General features: G+C 38.9%; 1 protein-coding gene across 1 annotated transcript; it reads right to left on the bottom strand.

Annotated features, from left to right (window-relative positions):
- Positions 1-4282: 4282 nt before the first annotated feature.
- Positions 4283-19026, bottom strand: LOC306893010 (guanylate-binding protein 4-like). Its single transcript, XM_079454453.1, has 11 exons — positions 18652-19026; positions 15759-15938; positions 15548-15675; positions 15165-15274; positions 14510-14700; positions 13089-13331; positions 12707-12987; positions 12405-12617; positions 12208-12310; positions 11184-11649; positions 4283-4675 (listed from the first exon to the last, which is right to left on the bottom strand). The coding sequence occupies exons 2-11, from the start codon at positions 15931-15933 to the stop codon at positions 4666-4668; spliced, it is 1920 nt and encodes a 639-aa protein (XP_079310579.1). The 5' UTR covers positions 15934-15938; positions 18652-19026; the 3' UTR covers positions 4283-4665.
- Positions 19027-19769: the final 743 nt, after the last annotated feature.

The following is a 19769-nucleotide window of genomic DNA, read 5'->3' as shown; positions in this document are numbered from 1 at the left end:
CAATACAGCACCTCGAAACTCATGGCTTATTGGACGCATAATGCAAACATTTCCAGATAGAAGAGGATTTGTGCGTCATGTGCAAGTTAAAACTAAAACCAGCTGTCTGGAAAGGCCAATAACTAAGGTCTGTCTTTTACAAGAAGCAGAAGATTGATAATTTTGTTGCTTGACATTTTTTGGACTTTTGACAACACTTCAAAACATGAACAATTTTTCTGCCTGACTTTTTTGCAGGATTTTTTCTCTTTTGAAAAAGAAATGGACATTATAAGATGTAAATGCATTATTGATTGTTTTCATGTCTAAATTATGGAGTTGTAATTATTACTTGATAATAATTAGGGGCTGGAATGAAAGGGACATGAAAGAGTTAAATGTCACGTGATCATGGTGGAGGGTCACGGGATCACCTGGGAATAGGAATATTAGTCACCTGTTCACCTAGTTTGGTAGCGAGAGGGGGTGAGTCAGGACGATGTATTCTTTGTTGACCATATTCACCTATTTACAACTGTCAAACTCGAAGAAATATCTGTCTGTGCAATAAATGGGACTATTAACAGCTGTTTGCCTCACGGATACTTTATTATATGCGTCGCAAATGCATGGAGTTCCTACTTCAGCCTCTCAGCGGCCTTTTAACAACGTAGGATAGCCGCTACAGTGTTTACCATTATGTTTTACTCTGTAATACAGGTTTACTATTTGATTGTTTTATAAAAACAGGGGGTTTCAGATGGATTTCAATGTTTAGAAATACGTCAATTTGCTTTAAGTTTTAAAGATAAGCAATAGTGCCTCCAGAATTTAACTGTACAGGCAATTACACATATAACAATAAATGCATTGAACTTCAACTGCAGTTTTCATGTGAGGATTCATCAGAATTTATTCCTTTACAAAAAATGTATAGTTTAAAAAAATATATTCTTATCAGTGTAAAAAAAGAAACAGTACATTACAGTTTTTCTCAGTCCAAATTGCTTAACTACTTTAACTATAGTTTAACCATGGTCATTTGTATTTTACTAAATGTAATCAATCCACTAAAATGAAAATATTACCACAATTTTACTATAATAAAATACGGTTTAAACAAGATACAATTTTAACTTTATTAAGAAGAGCTATAGAAACATAGAATAAAGATTAATCAAATTGTTTAATTACACAGTGACTCACAAATAAAAGTCAGGAACAAAAGTGTTATTTTATGAAGCGCGGTTTTTAATTTAAACCTGTAAACAGATAAATATGCTGTGTTATGAATTTACCGTCACCAAGACTTGTTTGTTTTCATATCAGCCACAAACAAACAACTGGCCAAACAATCTTGCTATATTTCATTCATTAAAACCCTATAACACGTTCCTACGTGTGTTTACATGTTGTTAACACGTACCAATAGCGCCCGGTCGACAGAGCCGGTATTCTATCGTCTTAATAACGTGTTTTCCACCTGTAAGAACACGTTTAAACACGTTTGTGTTTGCTTTGCCTTTATTTAACATCGTATGATTCAGTATCCTCCAGCTAATCCGCTTTTCATTGATTTAATGTCTGGTTTAGACGGTTATATGATGTAGAATGTTTTTAAAGTAAAATAAAGTGTAATCCTTCTTCGGGGTTTATTTTGGTTGCGGACCGATATTAGTGGCGCTTACCGCCATCTAGTGACGGAGTGTAAAGTCCCATAGACCCTTGATTCCATAACTGCGTTACTTACGTTTGAAATATTTATTTATTTAATAGTTTGCAGCTTCAGGTGAAAGCTTTAAATGTCCATGTTTTGAGCTTTGTAGGTGTTACAGTAGTAGACTAATACAATTGTTCCCACATGAGAAATACTCCAGTACACTTTTAATATAGTAAACTGTAGTGATATGCCTTCATACTAAGTGTTAGATCTTTACTAAAGTAAATATTAAAATACTGTATTTACCATTAACAAGTAACCATATTCTAGTATACTACAATACTTTTTAAAGACGTTTATAGTTACCATACCCGAAGTGTGACCTCTGCATTTAAACCATCCAGTGATAGTGAACACACACGCACACGCACACACAAAACAGTGAAATCAAACAGTAAACCTGTATTATAGAGTAAAACATAATGGTAAACGCTTATTCTATAAACACTGAAATACATTTCAAACAACCCAGTGTTAATAAAAACAGTACAGCACAAGCAGTTCAGATAGTTTTTAAGTAAAGATTAACTTAATGCTTGTAATGTCGATGTGTTATCGATTAAAAAGCGCTTATTTTGAGACGTTGACGTCACGTCAGGTCGTCACGTGGGTCACGCGCACAAACGTTCAAGAGGTCCGGTCAGACGTTCGGTTAGACAGACGAACGGTCGGTCGGTCGATCGGACGTTAGGTTTTGGCACGGAGTTCCCGCCATATGCGTGGACATATGATCTTCCGACCATCAGAATTCGCACCGTGTACACCCGCCTTAAGAGCCTCCACACACACTCTCTCTACACAACCCTTGGGGCAAAGCATCAAATCTGTCTGGATGATCGGGATACGGCTGTTCTGTTTCAGTCATGGTGATCGTTCTGTTTTCCTCAGATAGACGGAGGCGGTTATTCAGTGTGTTTGGATCCAGTGTCAGCTCGTGAGAATCTGGGGAACATGAACACAAATGTGCATCTAGATGTTTTCGTTACAAATGAAGTAGTATTTTTAGACACATCGGAAGTCACAAAGGAAGTCGTTTTTAATCTCAATCTTAAACTGTCTTCAGTGTTTTTGTTTGGCAATGCCAGCAGGTATGTGTTAAAATATAAGATTGTGGCACTAAGCAACACAACAAGATGATATTTTAAACTCCTTGTGTAAAAGGGGTCTATAGTAATTTACATAAGAGGAACTGCTCCCTGGTCTTGGGTTCGGGGAGGGGCGATGATTTCTATCTGCTGAAGATGAAACAATATCGTGTTTTTTGTGCACGTCCACCATACACAGATAACACAAACACTGTTGATCAGGGGCCCGTTCTTCGTACGTCGCTTATTACATCCGAGATCAAAAGACACATCCAAGATGATATCATCGTGCTAATCATGATCCGGCTAATTGGGTTCTTCGAACACAGCTGTTGTTTATGATTAGTATCGCTGGATTGAGTTATCTGAGAGCATTGCGCGTTCTTGCGTTGGTTTAAATGGGGATATGTATCGATAGTAGAAATAATGATCAGCAACGCTGTGATTGCCTGTTCAGCATGGCTAAAGAACGCGCTCAGTTTTCCTCTCAAGCAGAACAAGAGCTTTTAATGGAAGGTTATGCCCAATTTGAACGTTTAATTCAAAATAATTAAATGCATAAGTGGTGTCCATGTCAGATGTTTCCATCACTTTCTACAGTATTTATTTGAGCATTTTTTATTTATTTCATATTTTACATATTTATTTACATATGTCAGAGCCACCATGGACCCAGTAGAACATGGGAACAAGTAAAAGTGAAGTACAAGAATATTCTACAAAATGGTTGCCTTCACTTCTTATACAGTCTTTATTTTAAAAGCCACTGTTAAATGACGTGTCTATTTATGACCGCCACCAAGAAAAAGGCTGAAAGATTACAGGTGGTGGTCCTGCACCCCCACAATATACCCCAGCAGAAGAGCTGGCCCTTGGGTTGAATTCAAACCGAGGGCATCCCTGGAGGGCATCCCTGGAGGCAGCTCTTCCTTATACCCAAAGCCAGGGACCAGTAGCAGCAACACCTACATTACTGTTAGGCTAAATGAGCTTTTATTTCTCTTAGTATACTGTAAAATGGTTTGTTGCTGCATTAAATGAATTTGGTACAGTCATTTCAAATGTTTGTGAAAGTGAAAACTAATAAACTTTTAGTTCCTATAAAATATGTTGCCATTAGTTATTGATCACATAATTTTTTTTTACAGTGTAGTTAATTGTAATGACATTATCCCCCCCCCCCCAAGAGTGCAACACTTTGTAATACCCATTTATTAGGAAGAACCTGTAAGTGCATAAATAACTTAACTCTAATTTGTATATACTTGTGTACCTATTCTTTCTGTCTGCAACATGAATTGCAGGAGTCCACACCTAGAGAAAGGTCTACAGAAAAGCTCACAGAACAGTCTGCACAAAGAACTGATACAGAGGTGGGCAGTGTTTTACTTTTGTCTTTTGTTGCATGAGGCATGTTTTGACCCTTTTTTCACAAAATTACACAGGGTGACATCCGTTTTCTTTATAAATAATCTTTTAAATAAAACTCAAGGAACTAAGCATATTTGTCTTGTCTTTTATTCAGTAAAAAAATGGTGTTCCACAATTCTGTCCCGTGCAGCTCTGCCACTAGGTTGGTTCAAGTGCAGTGGCTGGAGGTCATCATCAGGCTGCACCCCCACCACAGGGGTCCTCTTCTTTCTGATGGTGGCAATGTTATGCAATATGGCATATGGAACAATTATGTCACAGGCCCTGTCAGGTGCAACACTCAGACTTTTCAGACACTGAAATCTTCCCTTTAGTTGCCCAAAGGTCATTTCAATGCTTGTCCTGGCTAGAGCTGCATTGTAACGGGTTTGTGGTCCAGGGTTTGGCTCAGGCAAGGACGTCATAAAATACTGCCTGCAGGCATAGCCCCTGTCTCCAAGCAGGATCCCGTCACAATCCCCTGTATAATGGAAAAATGCAGTTCTGTTAGGCTCAGCATAATACTGTGTATAATACTGTGAGCTTGAAATGTATGTTCCCTTACCACGTTCAAATAATGTGCATAAATGTGACTCTCTGAAAATTCTTGAGTCATGCACTGATCCTGGCCATTTTTCTTCCACATTGGTGACGTGGAGCATAGAGTTACACACCATCGAAGAGATTTTAGTCAGTCAACTGCATACTTTTTGATTTCATTACTTTTTTTCCATGAAATAATCTGGAGTATTATAAATTGTAATAGTAATTTACCTGCACATTTACACTATGAACGCCCTTTCGCTTTACAAAATCCCCCTCATTATATTGATATTTTATAATTATAAAATTATATTTTGCCTGGGGGGGCCTTGATGGGGACATGTGTGCAGTCTATGGCACCAATCACGTTAGGGAAGCCTGAAGGACACAAACTGTTATTCATACTTATTGGTATGGTCATGATTGCATGTCATTAACAATTATAAATGTTCTTGCAATAGCTAAAAAATCCTGCGGTTTTAAGTGGCTTAGAAATAACACAAAAACCCCTAAAAACTGCTTGAGCGCCAGGTAAAGTTTGCGAATGCACACAGTCTGTGCTGTTGTTAAAGCCCGACTCCTCCGTGTTAAACACGTAATGTGTGGTTCCAAATGAATGATGTTAATAACACCCTTACGAAACTGTATCTCTCAACAATGACGCTATCGCGCTGCGCTAAATGATCCTTTCTATTCATTCGAAAAGCTCTGCGAATTATTCTTGCACCTTCCGCAACAGGTTGCTGTCGTAAAAATGGACAAGACATGGCTGCGACAGACTTACCTATCTCCTCCGCTTATAAAGCCGCAATCTAATCCTGTTTACATGAAGTAAGCCTGCTCCCGAGCAGGTTCAAGCTTACGGACCTGTTGCTATGACAGCAAGTCCAGGATGAGCGTCCAAGAACCGAACAATCCAAGATCATGCCAAATCGTCAACAATCAAATCCAGCTAACCGAGTTAGCGACGTACGAAGAACGGGCCCCTGGTTAGAAATCTGGCAGCTGCATTCTGAATTAACTGTAGTTTGTTTATTGATGATGCAGGACAAACACTAAGTAGCGCATTACAGTAGTCGAGTCTTGAGTTCATAAGTGCATGAATAAGAGTCTCCGCGTCAGCAACACATAGAATATTTCGTAATTTGGCAACATTTCTTAGGTGGAAAAAGGCTGTTTTTGTGACATTTGAGATGTGATTTCGAAATGACAGGTTGCTGTCTAATATAACACTTTTACTGTATTTGTTGGCCATTTTTTGTGTTTTCCTGTTTGATGTAGCTGGAAAGATCTTTACTTAATATACAGAGAGGCCGATCAAAAGCTCTAAGCAAAGATCATCTGTTTTCCTTCTAATCCATAGAACAGTGGTTAGAACCTTGGGTTTTCCAGCAACACACTCTGGGTTCGTATCCCGGTCTGACAGCAAGACTGAGCCAATACAAGATATGGATCTGGCAGATACTGAACAGATTCGTGGAGCTATAAGCAAACAGGGAGTATTGCTTGGAACACATGAGACCCAGCTCCAGAGACTGACCGGTGTTGTAAACCAGATTGGGGAATCGCTGCAACAACTAGAAACATCCTTGCCTCGAACCTCTACAAGCACTAGAAACCCCACCATTAACTGTACCAATGTCCCAAGAACCAAAGATTCTAACCCCTCAGCGCTATGGCGGGACCTGCAAGGGCTTCCTGACTCAAGTGTCACATCTTTGAACTCCAACCAGCCACCTTTGCTTCTGAGAGGGCTAAAATTGCATCCGTTATCTCCTCGTTGAGTGATCGTGCACTGGATTGGCCCCCACCATCTGGAGACAACCCTCCCCCATCTGCTTTGATCAAAGAGTATTCACAGAGACTATTCAACAAGTGTTTGACCATCCAGTCAGTGGTTGTGAGGCTTCTAGGAGACTACTAGATCTTCATCTGGGCATAAATCTGTGGCTGACTACGCCATTGAGTTCCGTAGTCTGGCCTCTGAGAGTAAGTAGGATTCAGAGGCACTCATTTCAACCTTCTATTGTGGCCTTTCTGAAGGGATTAACCCAGAATTCTCCTGGACCTCTGGAAGTCTCCCCTGTTGGGGCTCTGCGTGCAAGGATTCTTGTACCTCTTCTGCTTTCATTGTGGTCGGGAGTAAATAAATTCTGGCAGGTATTGAAGAGGTGAGTGCAAGTTCCTTAAATAAGCCACAAGATCTAAAGCTCATGCCTCCTGATTATTATGACATGAGAGAAGTCTTTAGCAAACATCGTGCTACTAAGCTACCCCCTAATAGAACATATGATTGTGCTATTGACCTTCCTCGTGCACTCCCTCCTAGAGATCACCTATATTCCCTTTCTGCCCCAGAGACTAAGGCTATGAATGAATATATCCAGGATGCTTTGAGTTCTGGTTTTATTCGTCCATCATCTTCACCAGCTAGCGCTAGATTATTTTTTGTCCCAAAGAAAGACTATCGTGGACTCAGTGACTGTTAAGAATCGTTACCCTCTCCCATTAATGTCATCGGCTTTTGAATTGCTCCAGAAAGCTAAAATATTTTTAAAGTTAGACCTGCGAAGTGCATATAACTTGGTACGCATAAAAGAGGGAGACAAATGGAAGACAGCCTTCAGTACCCCAACTGGCCACTGGGAATATCAATTCATGCCTTTTGGGTTAGCTAATGCCCCAGCGGTGTTTCACGCCTTCATCAATGACATCTTGAGGAACATGTTGAAAAGTTTCGTGTTTGTCTATATAGATCACATACTGATTTTCTCAGACTCGCTACAGGAACAAATTCACCATGTCCAACGGGTCCTGAAGAAGCTTGAGAATCACCTTTTCGTAAAGCTTGAAAAATGTGTTTTGGATGTGCCCCAAGTCTCATTCCTAGGCTATGTTGTCTCTAAATGGAACCTGATAAGGTATCTGCCATCAACTGGCCCCAGCCCAAATCACTAAAGCAGGTACAATGATTTCTTGGTTTTGCCAACTTCTAGAGAAAGTTTATTCGCAATTTCAGCGCCATTGCAGCACCAATCGCCTCACTTACTAAGGGTTCATCTGCTCGTATCCACTGGACTGCTGAGGCTCAGCAGGAATTCGACAAGTTAAAGGGACTGTTCTCTTCTGCCCCAATCCTGGTACACCCAGACCCTGAATTACTGTTTATCGTGGAGGTAGATGCACCAGCAGAGGGAGTTGGAGCACTGCTCTCCCAAAGGTCTATCACAGATAACAAAGTCCATCTGTGTTCTTTCTTTTCCAGACGCCTGTCGCCAGCTGAGAGAAACTGCGATGTGGTAACCGAGAGCTCATTGCTGTGAAACTTGCACTGGAAGAGTGGCGCCACTGGCTGGAAGGGGCCAAACATCCTTTTATTTTATGGACAGACCACAAAAACCTGTCCTACCTACAGCAGGCAAAGCGCCTTAACCCCCGGCAGGCCAGGTGGTCTCTTTTTTTTACCCGTTTGAATTTTGTGATCTCTTACAGACCTGAATCCAAGAATGTTAAGGTGATGCCTTGTCACGCCAGTATGATTTTTCCCAGAGGCACCATTCCCCAGAGTTCATCATCCCCAGAGACTGCATTCTTGCACCGGTTCGTAATACCATTGAGGATACGGTGATTGTGGCTCTATGGGTTGTAAACCTTCCTGATAAAGTCCCAGCAGGATGCTTGTTTGTGCCCAAAGAAGCAAGATCCGAGGTCCTCCAGCGGGGTCATACTTCTGCCATTGCTGGACATTCAGGAACAGAGAGGACATTGGCCACCAGACGTGTCTCTGAATAAAATCCAGAGATGGCAAAAGAAGTCCTATCTTTTGTACAAGCCTGCCCAGTTTGTGCTCAACAGAAATCCTCTAATCAGCGCCCTGCCGGCTTTATACATAGCTTTCCTGTCCCACAATGTCCCTGGTCTCATATCTCCATGGCTTACCGACATCTGAAGGTAACACTGTTGTACTAGTGGTGGTGGACCGCTTTAAGTCCGCACACTTCATTATGTTACATAAACTCCCTTCAGCCAAAGAGACTGCTGAACTTATTCTTCAAAATGTGGTAAGAATCCATGGAATTCCAGTGGATATTGTTTCAGATCGAGGTCCCCAGTTTGTCTCGTTACTGGAAAGAATTCTGGTCTCTGTTTGGCTTTTCTGTCAGTCTCTCCTCAGGTGAGTTGGAGAAATACCTTCGCTGCTTCACGCTGCAGCCGTCCTCCTGGAGTTGTTTCTTGCTATGGGCAGAGCTGGCACACAACACCTTACGCAGTTCCTCCACTGGTCTATCTCCATTTAAGTGTCAATTTGGATTTGAGCCACCATTGTTCTTCAGCCAAGAGATAGAGGTTGGAGTCCTTAATGCTGAGAGATTTGTCGAGCGTTGTAGAAGGACATGGAAAAGAGGTATGCGGACAAGAGATTACTAAATTGGTGTGAGAAATAAAACGTATTGGGTGTTTAACTTTTAGTATCAGTATTAATAGGCGTTTTTTTTTTCGTTAAGAGGGGAGAAAGTGAATCATACGTTTGTGTGCGCCAGGAACGGCGAGACGCCTTGAGAGTGAGTCTTTTCAATGTTTATTTCTCTAAGAAAAAACTGTTGGCGTGCTTGTATGTTCTTTGGAAATGTGTACAAAGTGGTGTAATCTGAATGTTATCGGGTTCTAAATGTTCATACAGTTTTTACTTTGTTTGCTATGCTATATACAGGAAAGACGCGAGTCTGTCACATGCTGTGCTAGTGTGTCTGTGCACCAGTGTGAAGAAACAACAGTGAGTTGAGTTATTGGTATGGTTGTGTAATATGCTTGTGTACAGTGTCACTGAGACAATTATTAGTTTAATGGGTAAATTATGTTCAACATGTACGTAATATATCGACCATTCAGAAAAGTTTAAAATGTTATGGAGATTTTACTTTCATTTATTTCTTATAGAATTATAGCAGCTTAATTTGCTTTGTTTTGACACTCTTGTATTTGTTTATTTTCCAGCTGCTACCGTTGTCTATGTTAGCCATAAACATTTCCATTGTTGTGTATAGCACCCCTCGCTAAATCCCAAATTGTACACTAATTAATGCTGCACTGATTAAAGTGTAGTCTGGAATAAAAGACCCCTTTTTGACTTTCATCCTCTGTCTGGTGCCATTGCTTTTGCACGGTCCCGGCCACACAATGTATTTTTGTTTTTGACAAATGTCCCAGTGCTACTTAAGATTTCGCAAGAATTACAAGTTTCCCCACAAGTTACCCCATAATTATGAACCTCATGCAATTCCATGTTTGACTTCCTTCAGTCAAACCAGTCTGAAATAATGTCTATCATAAAAGTAATCAATGGAGCCCCAGTGTGTTATTAGGGCTGCATTGCAGGTGTTGATGCCCAGATAAGATTTTTCTATGACGACCAGCCTACATAATTTTCTACAAGTGACCAGTTTTATCACTTTACAAAATAATTCAAGGTCAATGTACCTACCCGGAAAAGCTTAAGCCACCAAGGAAGCAAAAAGTGCACAATATGCAAGAAACTCAGACACAAAATTAATATATTGTTTTCCACACTATCTTTGAATGGTCAGTAACACATGGCCCCCAGAAATAAGACAAGAAATTAAAATAGTCATGAAAAAGGTCATGTGATCGTGGTTATCCCGTGACTTGCATTGACAGGGGACTTTCCAATCTTTCCCGTTACAAGGGAGACACAAATGCATGTTTGTGATTCAAATCTGATTTATTTCCACATATGAATGAGGCTTAAACCAACTTCTTTGCTTTTTCCTTTGTCTTATCCGATCTGCGCTACATGATAAAACGGATTTGGGCCACTTGAAGAATGCGGTGTAAATTTGGCCTAAATGTATTAAGTCTGTGAGAGGAAACTTTTAATATTTTAATAGCAGATTTGTCACTTTTTTGTCACATCTAGCACATAAATTTAAACATTTACACTGTCTGTAAAAAGGTAAAAAAGGGGTGATTTAACGATATCGATACATATATAGTTAAGGTTTGAAAATAAATTATCCTTAAACTCAATAATTCAATTTTTCATGTTTAATGTGTAGGTACAGAGCCGACTCTGTCAAAAGCACCAAGTAAGGACAGAATACACAAGAAGCAATCAACCACGCCACTGGATTCCCGTCATAGGGCCAATGAGTGGCTCTTACACAACACATTTTTTCTGCAAATAATAGTGTTTATTTGATGCCACATGTAATGCAATGCCAGATTTTTTATAATTCATTTTAATTTAAGCATCATGTCACTGCTTAAAATAAATGAGCAATGTCAAATAAACTTGTAGTTTTCATGTACATTAAACAAAATTATGCCTTTGCATTAATAAGCTGTAGAAATCTACAAATAAACTGTAGAAACAATAAAAGATTTCAGTTACATGCTTATGAATTAATCATAGTAATTATGGATCTCACCGGATGCCACGACTGCCTGAGCGTGCATTCTTCTTCTTCGTCTTCTTCTTCTTCTTCTTCTTCTTCTGTATGGCTTTCATCTGTTCTCTATGTTTCTGCATCATCATAGCAACAGACTTCTCATGTCTCCTGTTGGAGTTCTCTATCATCGCTGCAAACTCTTTAGCTCTGTTACTCTCAGCTTCAGCGCTCTGTCTCTTGAACTCTTCCATCTCTTGTGTCATCATGTTTGCCTTCTCCTTAAAGCCCTTTTCCAGCAGAGAAGCTTGCTCCTTCAGTTTACAGTCCATGGCACGCTCAGCCTCCTCTTTTTGAAGCCTAATCTCTTCATCCATCTTCTCCTTCATCTGTTTCATCCTCTCTTCATTACTTTGTCTCTCTGCTTCCATCTTCTCCTCTAGTTGCCGCTGCTCCTCCTCTTTAGCTTTGATTTCCTGGTTCAAGAGGGCTGCTTCCTTTTCTTGCTCTGGTCATTTATTAACGAAACAGATAGAAAACATGGTTTACAAATACACAAATAGTTACATATTAAACAAATTTTTTATCAATAAGAATATAGCAGTACTGATCTTGACCACATTGACACTGTTCTAATAATGACATAAATAGCCACCCTTAACTAACGGGTGCAAATCTTTGACCCTTGAAACAATCTTTACCATTTCGTCATCTTGGAATTATATAGTTCTATCAGAGTTTTTGTCAAAATTAAAAAACATCACATAGTCATCGAGTTGTCGCAAATTAAGAATGTTAAAGTTGTGAACATTTTGTTACTTTTTTAAGAAAAAACTCAAGTCAACTGGAATGCAGAAACTTTGAAGCACAATATCTGAAAACTGCTCAGATAGAACCAAATAATTTAAGGTGTTGATTTGGTCTTACTTTTAGTTGTATTTTTAACCGTATCAACTGTTACATCATCTTGTCAATGTCTACATGTCCTTCTTTCTTCCAACAGCACAAGGAACCTTATACAAATTTACAAAACTGGGATATTAGGATTTGAAAGCTTGAGACTCACCCTTAATCATTTTTTCCTTCTCAGTCAGTTTTTTGTCAGCCTGCAGAATGGCTTTAGAATCCACAGACTTCTGTATCATAAACTTCTTTAGGACCTCTTCAGCCTGTTGATGTACACACAGAAACAATTGATAATTATGACAACATTGATGAAAGTCTTCATATTTCCGTCATGTATATAGATATTGAATTTAGAACCTTGACGTCCTTATTGGTCTGTCTATTGTATTTCTCCACAATCTCCTCCAGATCCTTGCAGAAGATATCATAGCCACCAGGTTTGGCAAAGAACCCTTGCATGAGTTTTTCCGTCATTGTTTCAGAAAGGGATGACAGAAGATTCTCACATCTTCTCTTTGAAGCTTGCTCATTGTGGCTAAGGTATTCATCAAAGAGATTTTTGATGGTTTCCTACAATCATAACATTTACAGAGGACATTTAATAAAACCAAACTCTGACATCTCTTCATGCCATTGTACTGTGATGAGATCTGGCCTACCTCAAGAGATTTTAGGAACTTTCCCTCAGTGTCTCTGAAAGAGCGTTTCATGAAGGTTTGTGTTGCCATTCTGCTGAGATTTTGGTGTTCAGTGGACACATCCTTCAGTTCTAGGGGGAAGGACGTCTTCAGTTTTTCCATTCCACTCTTGTAGACCTCAAGCCCCTCCTTTACTGCAGCTTCATTCTCAATCATTGCCATAGCAATCACAGCGTTCTCCAGACATGGAACGGCCCCACTAGAGATTGTGTCCACATACATTTTTGCCAGATTACCCAAAACTTAAGAGAAGAAAAGAAGACCAGAAACACATTGATAAAGAAAAGAGAATCTCCACTGAACAATGAACAGTTGATAGTAGATATTTTCTCTCTTTACTTACCCCTGCCAGTGACAGTGTATCCATCTTTCAGCGTCTTCACTTGGCTGTCCTTAAATACAAACTTGCAGAAACAATCTGTGACCTCCAAGAATTTCGTATCAAGGTCAGAAGGATTCAAACTCTCCAGACGAGACACTTTCTCCGGAGCAGTTGGAAACGGGAAAGTGAAGCATGTCCTGGAATGGAAGAATTTTTGGATGCACTCCCTCGGCAGATTGTGCTCCATTACTTTTTTCGAAGTGCCTAGAAAACATGAACACATACTGTAGTTTCAATTTTTCTGCCATTCCCCACTTTGCGTGTAGGGAAGGGTTCGGAGCCCAAGCTGTCCCCAATCGCCCCAACAAAATGGTAAAAACTTAAGGTCAACTGTCTGTCTTGGGTTTTGTCTGCTGGTGCCAAATTTCCAGTGTTATTTTCATTCCATGTCACAAACTAATCCATTGATAACCTTTATACCCGATACCGCCTCTCCACATTCAAGATTTTGTTCTGCTTCAAACATTTATTGATGGATACCTTATCCTTAGCCACACGCCTGTCAAAAGATAACATTCTGACGTGAAATCATTCTTGTAGGCTACTATGGTTCCATGTGGCATTTTCTTCGCAGTCTGGTGTTGTTCTAGGTAAGGCTTACATTTAAATGTGTCATTGTTTAGTTTTGAGTTTATGGTCAGAAATAAAGGAATTAAAAGAAATTGGCACAAAAATGACCAAATTTCCTCTAGTTTGTTTCGCCCCACTTGTCATGTCTCTATTCCCCACCCGCCCCACACTTTGAGAAACGCTGCTATAGACCTTTACAATTCATATATTATGAGTCTTAAAGTACCACCTCCATAAATGATGACTTTGAGTAATGCAACAAATCTTTTGGGAAATACATTGAACAAATCTACTCTCACAAAGTCACTGCGCAAATAGTCCCGCATAGCCAGACCTTCATACTGAAGGTCTAGAACTTATCGTCGCTTTCCTTGGCCAAGGCCCGCCAAATAGGCCATATGACTGACAGGTAAAGCAACCAATCACGTTTCGTCTAGAGCCGCGTTATTGTTTAGAGGCGTGGAAATGTCCCCGCAGTAACAGACCGGTGTAAATTCATGAACGTGTCAAAAGTTATAAAGAGTTTATGCCGTGAACCTCGCATACATTACTTATAGCAACTGCTGTAAACACGACAGCTTATTTCTTAGATCAGACGGCTTGGAGTTGTTTCCAGGCAGTCCGTAAAGAATGTGACACGCACGTCTACAGTAAATCCTGTTAAATGTAACCAATCAGATGACAACTCCGAACGTACTGAAGTGTTTTAAAAAAGTGTGGCATAGGCATCAGACATTAAGCCAACGGATCGTGGGCGTGAGGTCTGAGGCTGAGACTACTGCGCAAATAATTTGAGGGATATTTTTAATTACCAGGTTTTAGCTTTAGTGCAAACTCTAGGTACTCATTCTCTGTTGCATCTTTGCCATCGATCTTAAGCTCAAGGGTAAAGTCTCTCACAGCCCAGATGAATCTAGGGAAGAACTTCACAAACTTGCTTGAATCATCGGCATCCTCTCCTGATGATTTGACCTTAATGCACTCTGTTAGTTCAGTAACATATCTGAGAGTTTGTTCAGGCATGAAAACAAAACAACTGTCAAACAACAACTCAAGATGCATAGAAGAAAAAAAATTACTCCTTAAGGTAAATCCATTTTTAACAGTTACTAAAACGTACAGAGCCTAGCTATGTAGGAAACCATGACATTAGAAAAAGTATTTGGCATGCTGTCCGGGGAGCGGGCTCTTAGCGCACCCCCGTGTTCCTGTGGGAGAAGTTGGCTCGAGGAGAGAAGATGGAGCAGGTGGAGGGATGCTGTGATATCTGATAGCGAATCAGCCAAGCTGATTATCTGCTCCTGCTCCTCCCAAACTTTGTTAATTTAACATCATTAAAACATAAACAGCACTAAAGTTACAAAAAGGGACTTCTCTTGCTGTGACTACAAACTGATGTTGTATTTGCACAAATTTGTAAAATATATACAAATGATTTGACCGGAATGTGGATTGTCAGAAGGATACTGCAGATCCTCAATAGCCTTGTTGTCAATCGTCCCTCGACTGTTGTAAACAAGAGTGCTGCTCAGTAACACAGCCAGACAGAAGATATTGGTGTCATGCTTTGAGTCCCCCTGTCAAAGAGACAATCATTGGGTTGGATACTAAATTAAAGATCAAAGGTTGTTTATGGACTACAAGATGTTTAATAGAAGTAATAGGTTTTGTTAATAGAGTAATTGTCTAATGCAACTGATGACAGTGTATGGTCCTTCTTGTTATTGCAAATAAGTATTTGGTGAGGTCAGTTCCACATTTTTATCATCTCTTGTTAGTCATTTGGATGCATGGTCAACCCTTCAAACTTTGACGCTTCTAGTGTTTTGGTAGTGTGGGTGCTCTTTCACCTTGTCCACGTCTCCAAGTCCCTCAGTGTCCAGCAGGACCAGAGTGGTCTCTTTTTTAGTGGGGTGGGGCACACACCACATCCAGATTCCCTTCGTCTTGGACTCAATTGTGCTGCCCAGTGCAAACCCTGATAATAGCACACCATCAATAAATAATAAATGTTGTTTCTCTTGTGTAAGATGCTATCGGTGCTGCATGTGAGGGTCCAACCTGTTTGTTTCCCAGCAAGACGGTTCATCAGGTAGGACTTCCCCGTGCGGTAGAGACCCACCACAGCGACCACCACCACCGGCTGCTCAATCTTCTGCAGGATCTGCAGTGCCGACTGCTGCACACACAGCTTCCCATCTGACGTCGTGTCAATGAGGCAAACCGGTTTGTCCATGTTCACTGGAGGCAAATGAGAAGATTATTAAATTTGGATTTCTGTTGAGCTTAGATTACATGAGAAATATTCCAGTAATTCAATAGTGCAGCTGTGCAACTTTGTCTTTTTCAGTTTTGGGAAAATACACTTTTTAACACACTGAAATAAAATATTCTTGAGGGTAGTAAACACTACACATGCAAATCAGTTAAAATTAACTTAAATATATATTATGCCATAGGCCTCTCCCATGAATACAGGTAGTAGTCCTTCTGACTGCCCTCCTTAGAGACTTGATTTACACACTCCGGTACAGTAGGTGGCGGTATGCACCTGAATAAGTTGGTTGCGATCCGCCATAAAACTTACAGAAGAAGAAGATGACTGCCCGCTTGCTCGCTGGTGACGGAAGTGTGTCATACTTCCGGGTCACACAGGTTTTGAACATTGAGACATGGAATGCTACTGACCGCTGTCTGCCCGTTCTGCCTTCACGGCCACTGGGCAATCACGGTCGAATGTGTGAGCCTCCAGTTTTATGTGGGCCAGTATTTTAAACTGTTTGAATGCAGCTGAAGGGGTTTGTGTTTGTGTCCGTTTCACTCTTTTAAGCATTGCTGCTGCTGGGTAATATCCATTAAAAATTTTGAATTGCATTTCTTTGACTTTAGGAGGTATAGGCCATTTCATGAATTTGATGTACTTTTTTGTTATTTTTGTCGTCATAATGCCTTATTTTTAAATTTAGGTCAAAATCATGAAATAGTTTACCTTTAAATATTTTGCTAATACAATTATTATTAAAATTTTTGCTATTTAGGGGAACTTGGTTTAATTGCAGTTTAGGCAAGTTTATTTGACTTTTGGAAAAATGTAAATAGTTTTGTAACAAATTTAATAAGTCTATTGGTATTGCTTTACATACCTTATTGAACTTTGTATATTAATATTGTTATCACTCTGTTGTTCCACAAGGTGGAGCCATGTGGTGTAGAATTATGAGTAAATACCATCTTCCAGTAATGAAGAACTTGTTGATGATATTCAGACAGTTTAACGGGCAGTTTGGATACCTCGAAACCACACTTTAAAAGAAATTCTAAGCCTCCCACTTTATCAAACATATTTTTGGGAATATGATACCATATAGAAACAGGTTTATCTAAAAAAGCTTTTAACCAGTTAACTCTAAAAACTCCAACCATAGATTCAAATTCAATTGTTTTTAATCCCATTTTATTACAATCCTTTACAAGTTGTGATTTTTTGAACCTAGACCATAACCTCCTCTGTATTGTCTGCTTTCTGCTTTGCCACACAAAGTAAACTATGTGTCTCGGTTCAAATCTGAATTTATACACGTCAACAAACCATCATTAAGTGTTTACTACAGTGTTTCAATAAGAACACTTGTGCATAAATAAGACAAGAGGAGATCATACAAACCTCAACAATGGTGACAAACATCAAACTAATTCAGATAAACAGATCAACTGCAATGCAGATTTATTTTGTTGGTTGTCACAGTTCTTGATGTTTAATTAACAGTTTTAAAAAAATAGTTTTTGTACCATTGTCTAAATCTAACACATTAATAACACATCCATGTGCAATATTTCAATAACCACACAATGATTACAGTCACCAATCACATGATCCCAATGGATCTTATTTTGCATTGCCTCAACAAATGTATTATCACACACTGTCACAAAATTATTATTCAAAGTACAAACTTTCAATTTTTCATAGAACATACCTACTGTAAAGTATTATCTTCGTCCATGCCCACTGTATAGTATTTTTCTATTATTGTATTCTGTATTTATGCACACTGTATATCCTGCACTTGCTAATTGCACTTCTGGTTAGACCTAAACTACATTTTGTTACACTGTACTTGTATATGTGTAATGACAATAAAGTTGAATCTTGTCTAAAAAATACAATAAAAACCTATTATTAAAATGTAAGCGTTAAAAGCCCAACTAAAGCAAAAATTGATCGCAATAATGGTGGTGTGTTGAAACGTTTACATTTAGATTTGAACCTAGCCAAAAATAGAATTTGAGATAAAATTATAAAATTACTTGTAACAAGTTGACATATTTTAAGTTGGTCCAAAGTTTAACTTTCTTCACTGCACAACTACGAGAGCGATGTTGCATGTGTCTATTTTTTTTAATAGACTTTGAGTTTGATCTAAATTGTATTTAATAAAATGACGACTTAATAAAATTAATAAAATTCAACTTAATAAAATTAATTGAATGAGCCTGTTTTTATGAGTAGAAGCGACACATATTTATTGGATGAAAAATTTTCACTGAAATATATCGAGTTCATCCAGTGAGCTATTTTTTGGAGAGTATAGTTTACTTTGCTACCTAATATATTTAAGTACATTTTAACTGATTTGCATGGGTAGTATTTACAAGCTTCAAGAAAAACAAATGTCGGTGCATATTCGTCAGAACTTGTAAAATGGACACATAAACATATTCACTACAAATGATTAAAGCGCACTAATGGCTTTCACATTGAGCTCATAATATTATCTAGAACCACCAATCAATATAAATCTCATAGAAAACTATTGTCATTTTTATAATAATCATAACAGTTATAATAAAAAAACAATAACAATAGTAATAATTAGTTGACTGTAAACTGCTAGAAAATCATCCTTCTGACCCAGAACTGTATAAATAGACAGAATAAAGAAATGCAACTTACCTTTATTTTACTTCAGGAGCTCCGAGTTGTACAAGTGGTGGACTGAACTGTATTATTACCTGTATATCTTAAACAGTCTTTAAGATCCAGCCCACCTTATTCTAGGGAATCTCTGTGGTCTCTCAGTTTCTCTTTAATTGTTCTGTATGACTGAGCAAACAGGTTTGTGCTGTTTAACGCTTGGTTTTACTTTTAAATCAGCATCTGCAACATGTTTTCTATGTCTTTATATACTTCTCATTTATATTCAAAATTATTTACTTGTTTATTTTTACTCTCTCATCTACAAACAAAGCACTTGTTAAGTTTGTTAAACTTTCTTTTAGTGTTGTTTGGGGTTATTGTAGGAGGGTGAATATATTTAACCTGTGTTGCAAAAGTCAAATGGGGACAAGGGCTGAACCGTAACATTCCAGAAGAAAAGAAGTAAACAGCTTTTCACCGTTTGTTTCTCTCTCTCTCTTTATCTCTCGTCCCCCTCCCCTCTTTCTCTATTTTACTGGAAATTGCAAAGCTCGCTTTTACTCAAACCTAAGTTTATTACTAAAAATGCATTAAATGTGTCAAATACGTTACGTTGGATAAAAGCATTTAAAAACATAAATAACTATTGTGTCTTGTGATACACATAACCTTGTGTCTTCAACATGGGAAAAGAGTAGATCCTGGATTTTGTGAATTACCAAACTGGTGCCTTGGTCTGACATGCTAAGGTTGTTCGAGACATTAACTTCGTACACGCAGCTGATGTCAAATAGGTTAAAGGTCTATTAAGGGGACATTTTTAGGCTTTCACGGTGTCAATAAAAAGCTGTTATATGTTGTGTAGACAACACCCAGAGGCAGGCGGCTCTTACAGGAATCAAAAACTTTATTGAAAAGAGGAAACTGGTCGGGGCACATATTCTCAACCACACGAGGAAAACCAACACGAAACAACAGGTGCTTTAACATTATAAATAGAAACATTAAACCAGATCATTCTTGGCGTGATTCAAACTGATACAATCAAGAAAACATTGCAACAATGTAACTGAAGCTTCTGAGATGACTTCATTCACTATCAGCATTGATACCGGCTCTTACAGCAAACCCGCTGAGGGGTGTTCATACACACA

Source organism: Barbatula barbatula (genome assembly GCF_947034865.1).
Source record: "Barbatula barbatula genome assembly, chromosome: 4".
In the NCBI taxonomy this organism is placed as follows: Eukaryota; Metazoa; Chordata; class Actinopteri; order Cypriniformes; family Nemacheilidae; genus Barbatula; species Barbatula barbatula.
Note: the sequence above shows the minus strand (reverse complement) of the source record. Positions and strands in the feature narration are given on the sequence as shown.

Coding starts and splice junctions, on each gene's coding strand:
- LOC306893010 (XM_079454453.1), bottom strand. CDS start 15,933: ATGGACAAACCGGTTTGCCTCATTGACACGACGTCAGATGGGAAGCTG. Junction 15,275..15,547: donor GACTTGGAGACGTGGACAAG/GTGAAAGAGCAC, acceptor TCTCTTTGACAG/GGGGACTCAAAGCATGACAC. Junction 13,332..14,509: donor TGCACTAAAGCTAAAACCTG/GTAATTAAAAAT, acceptor CATGTTTTCTAG/GCACTTCGAAAAAAGTAATG.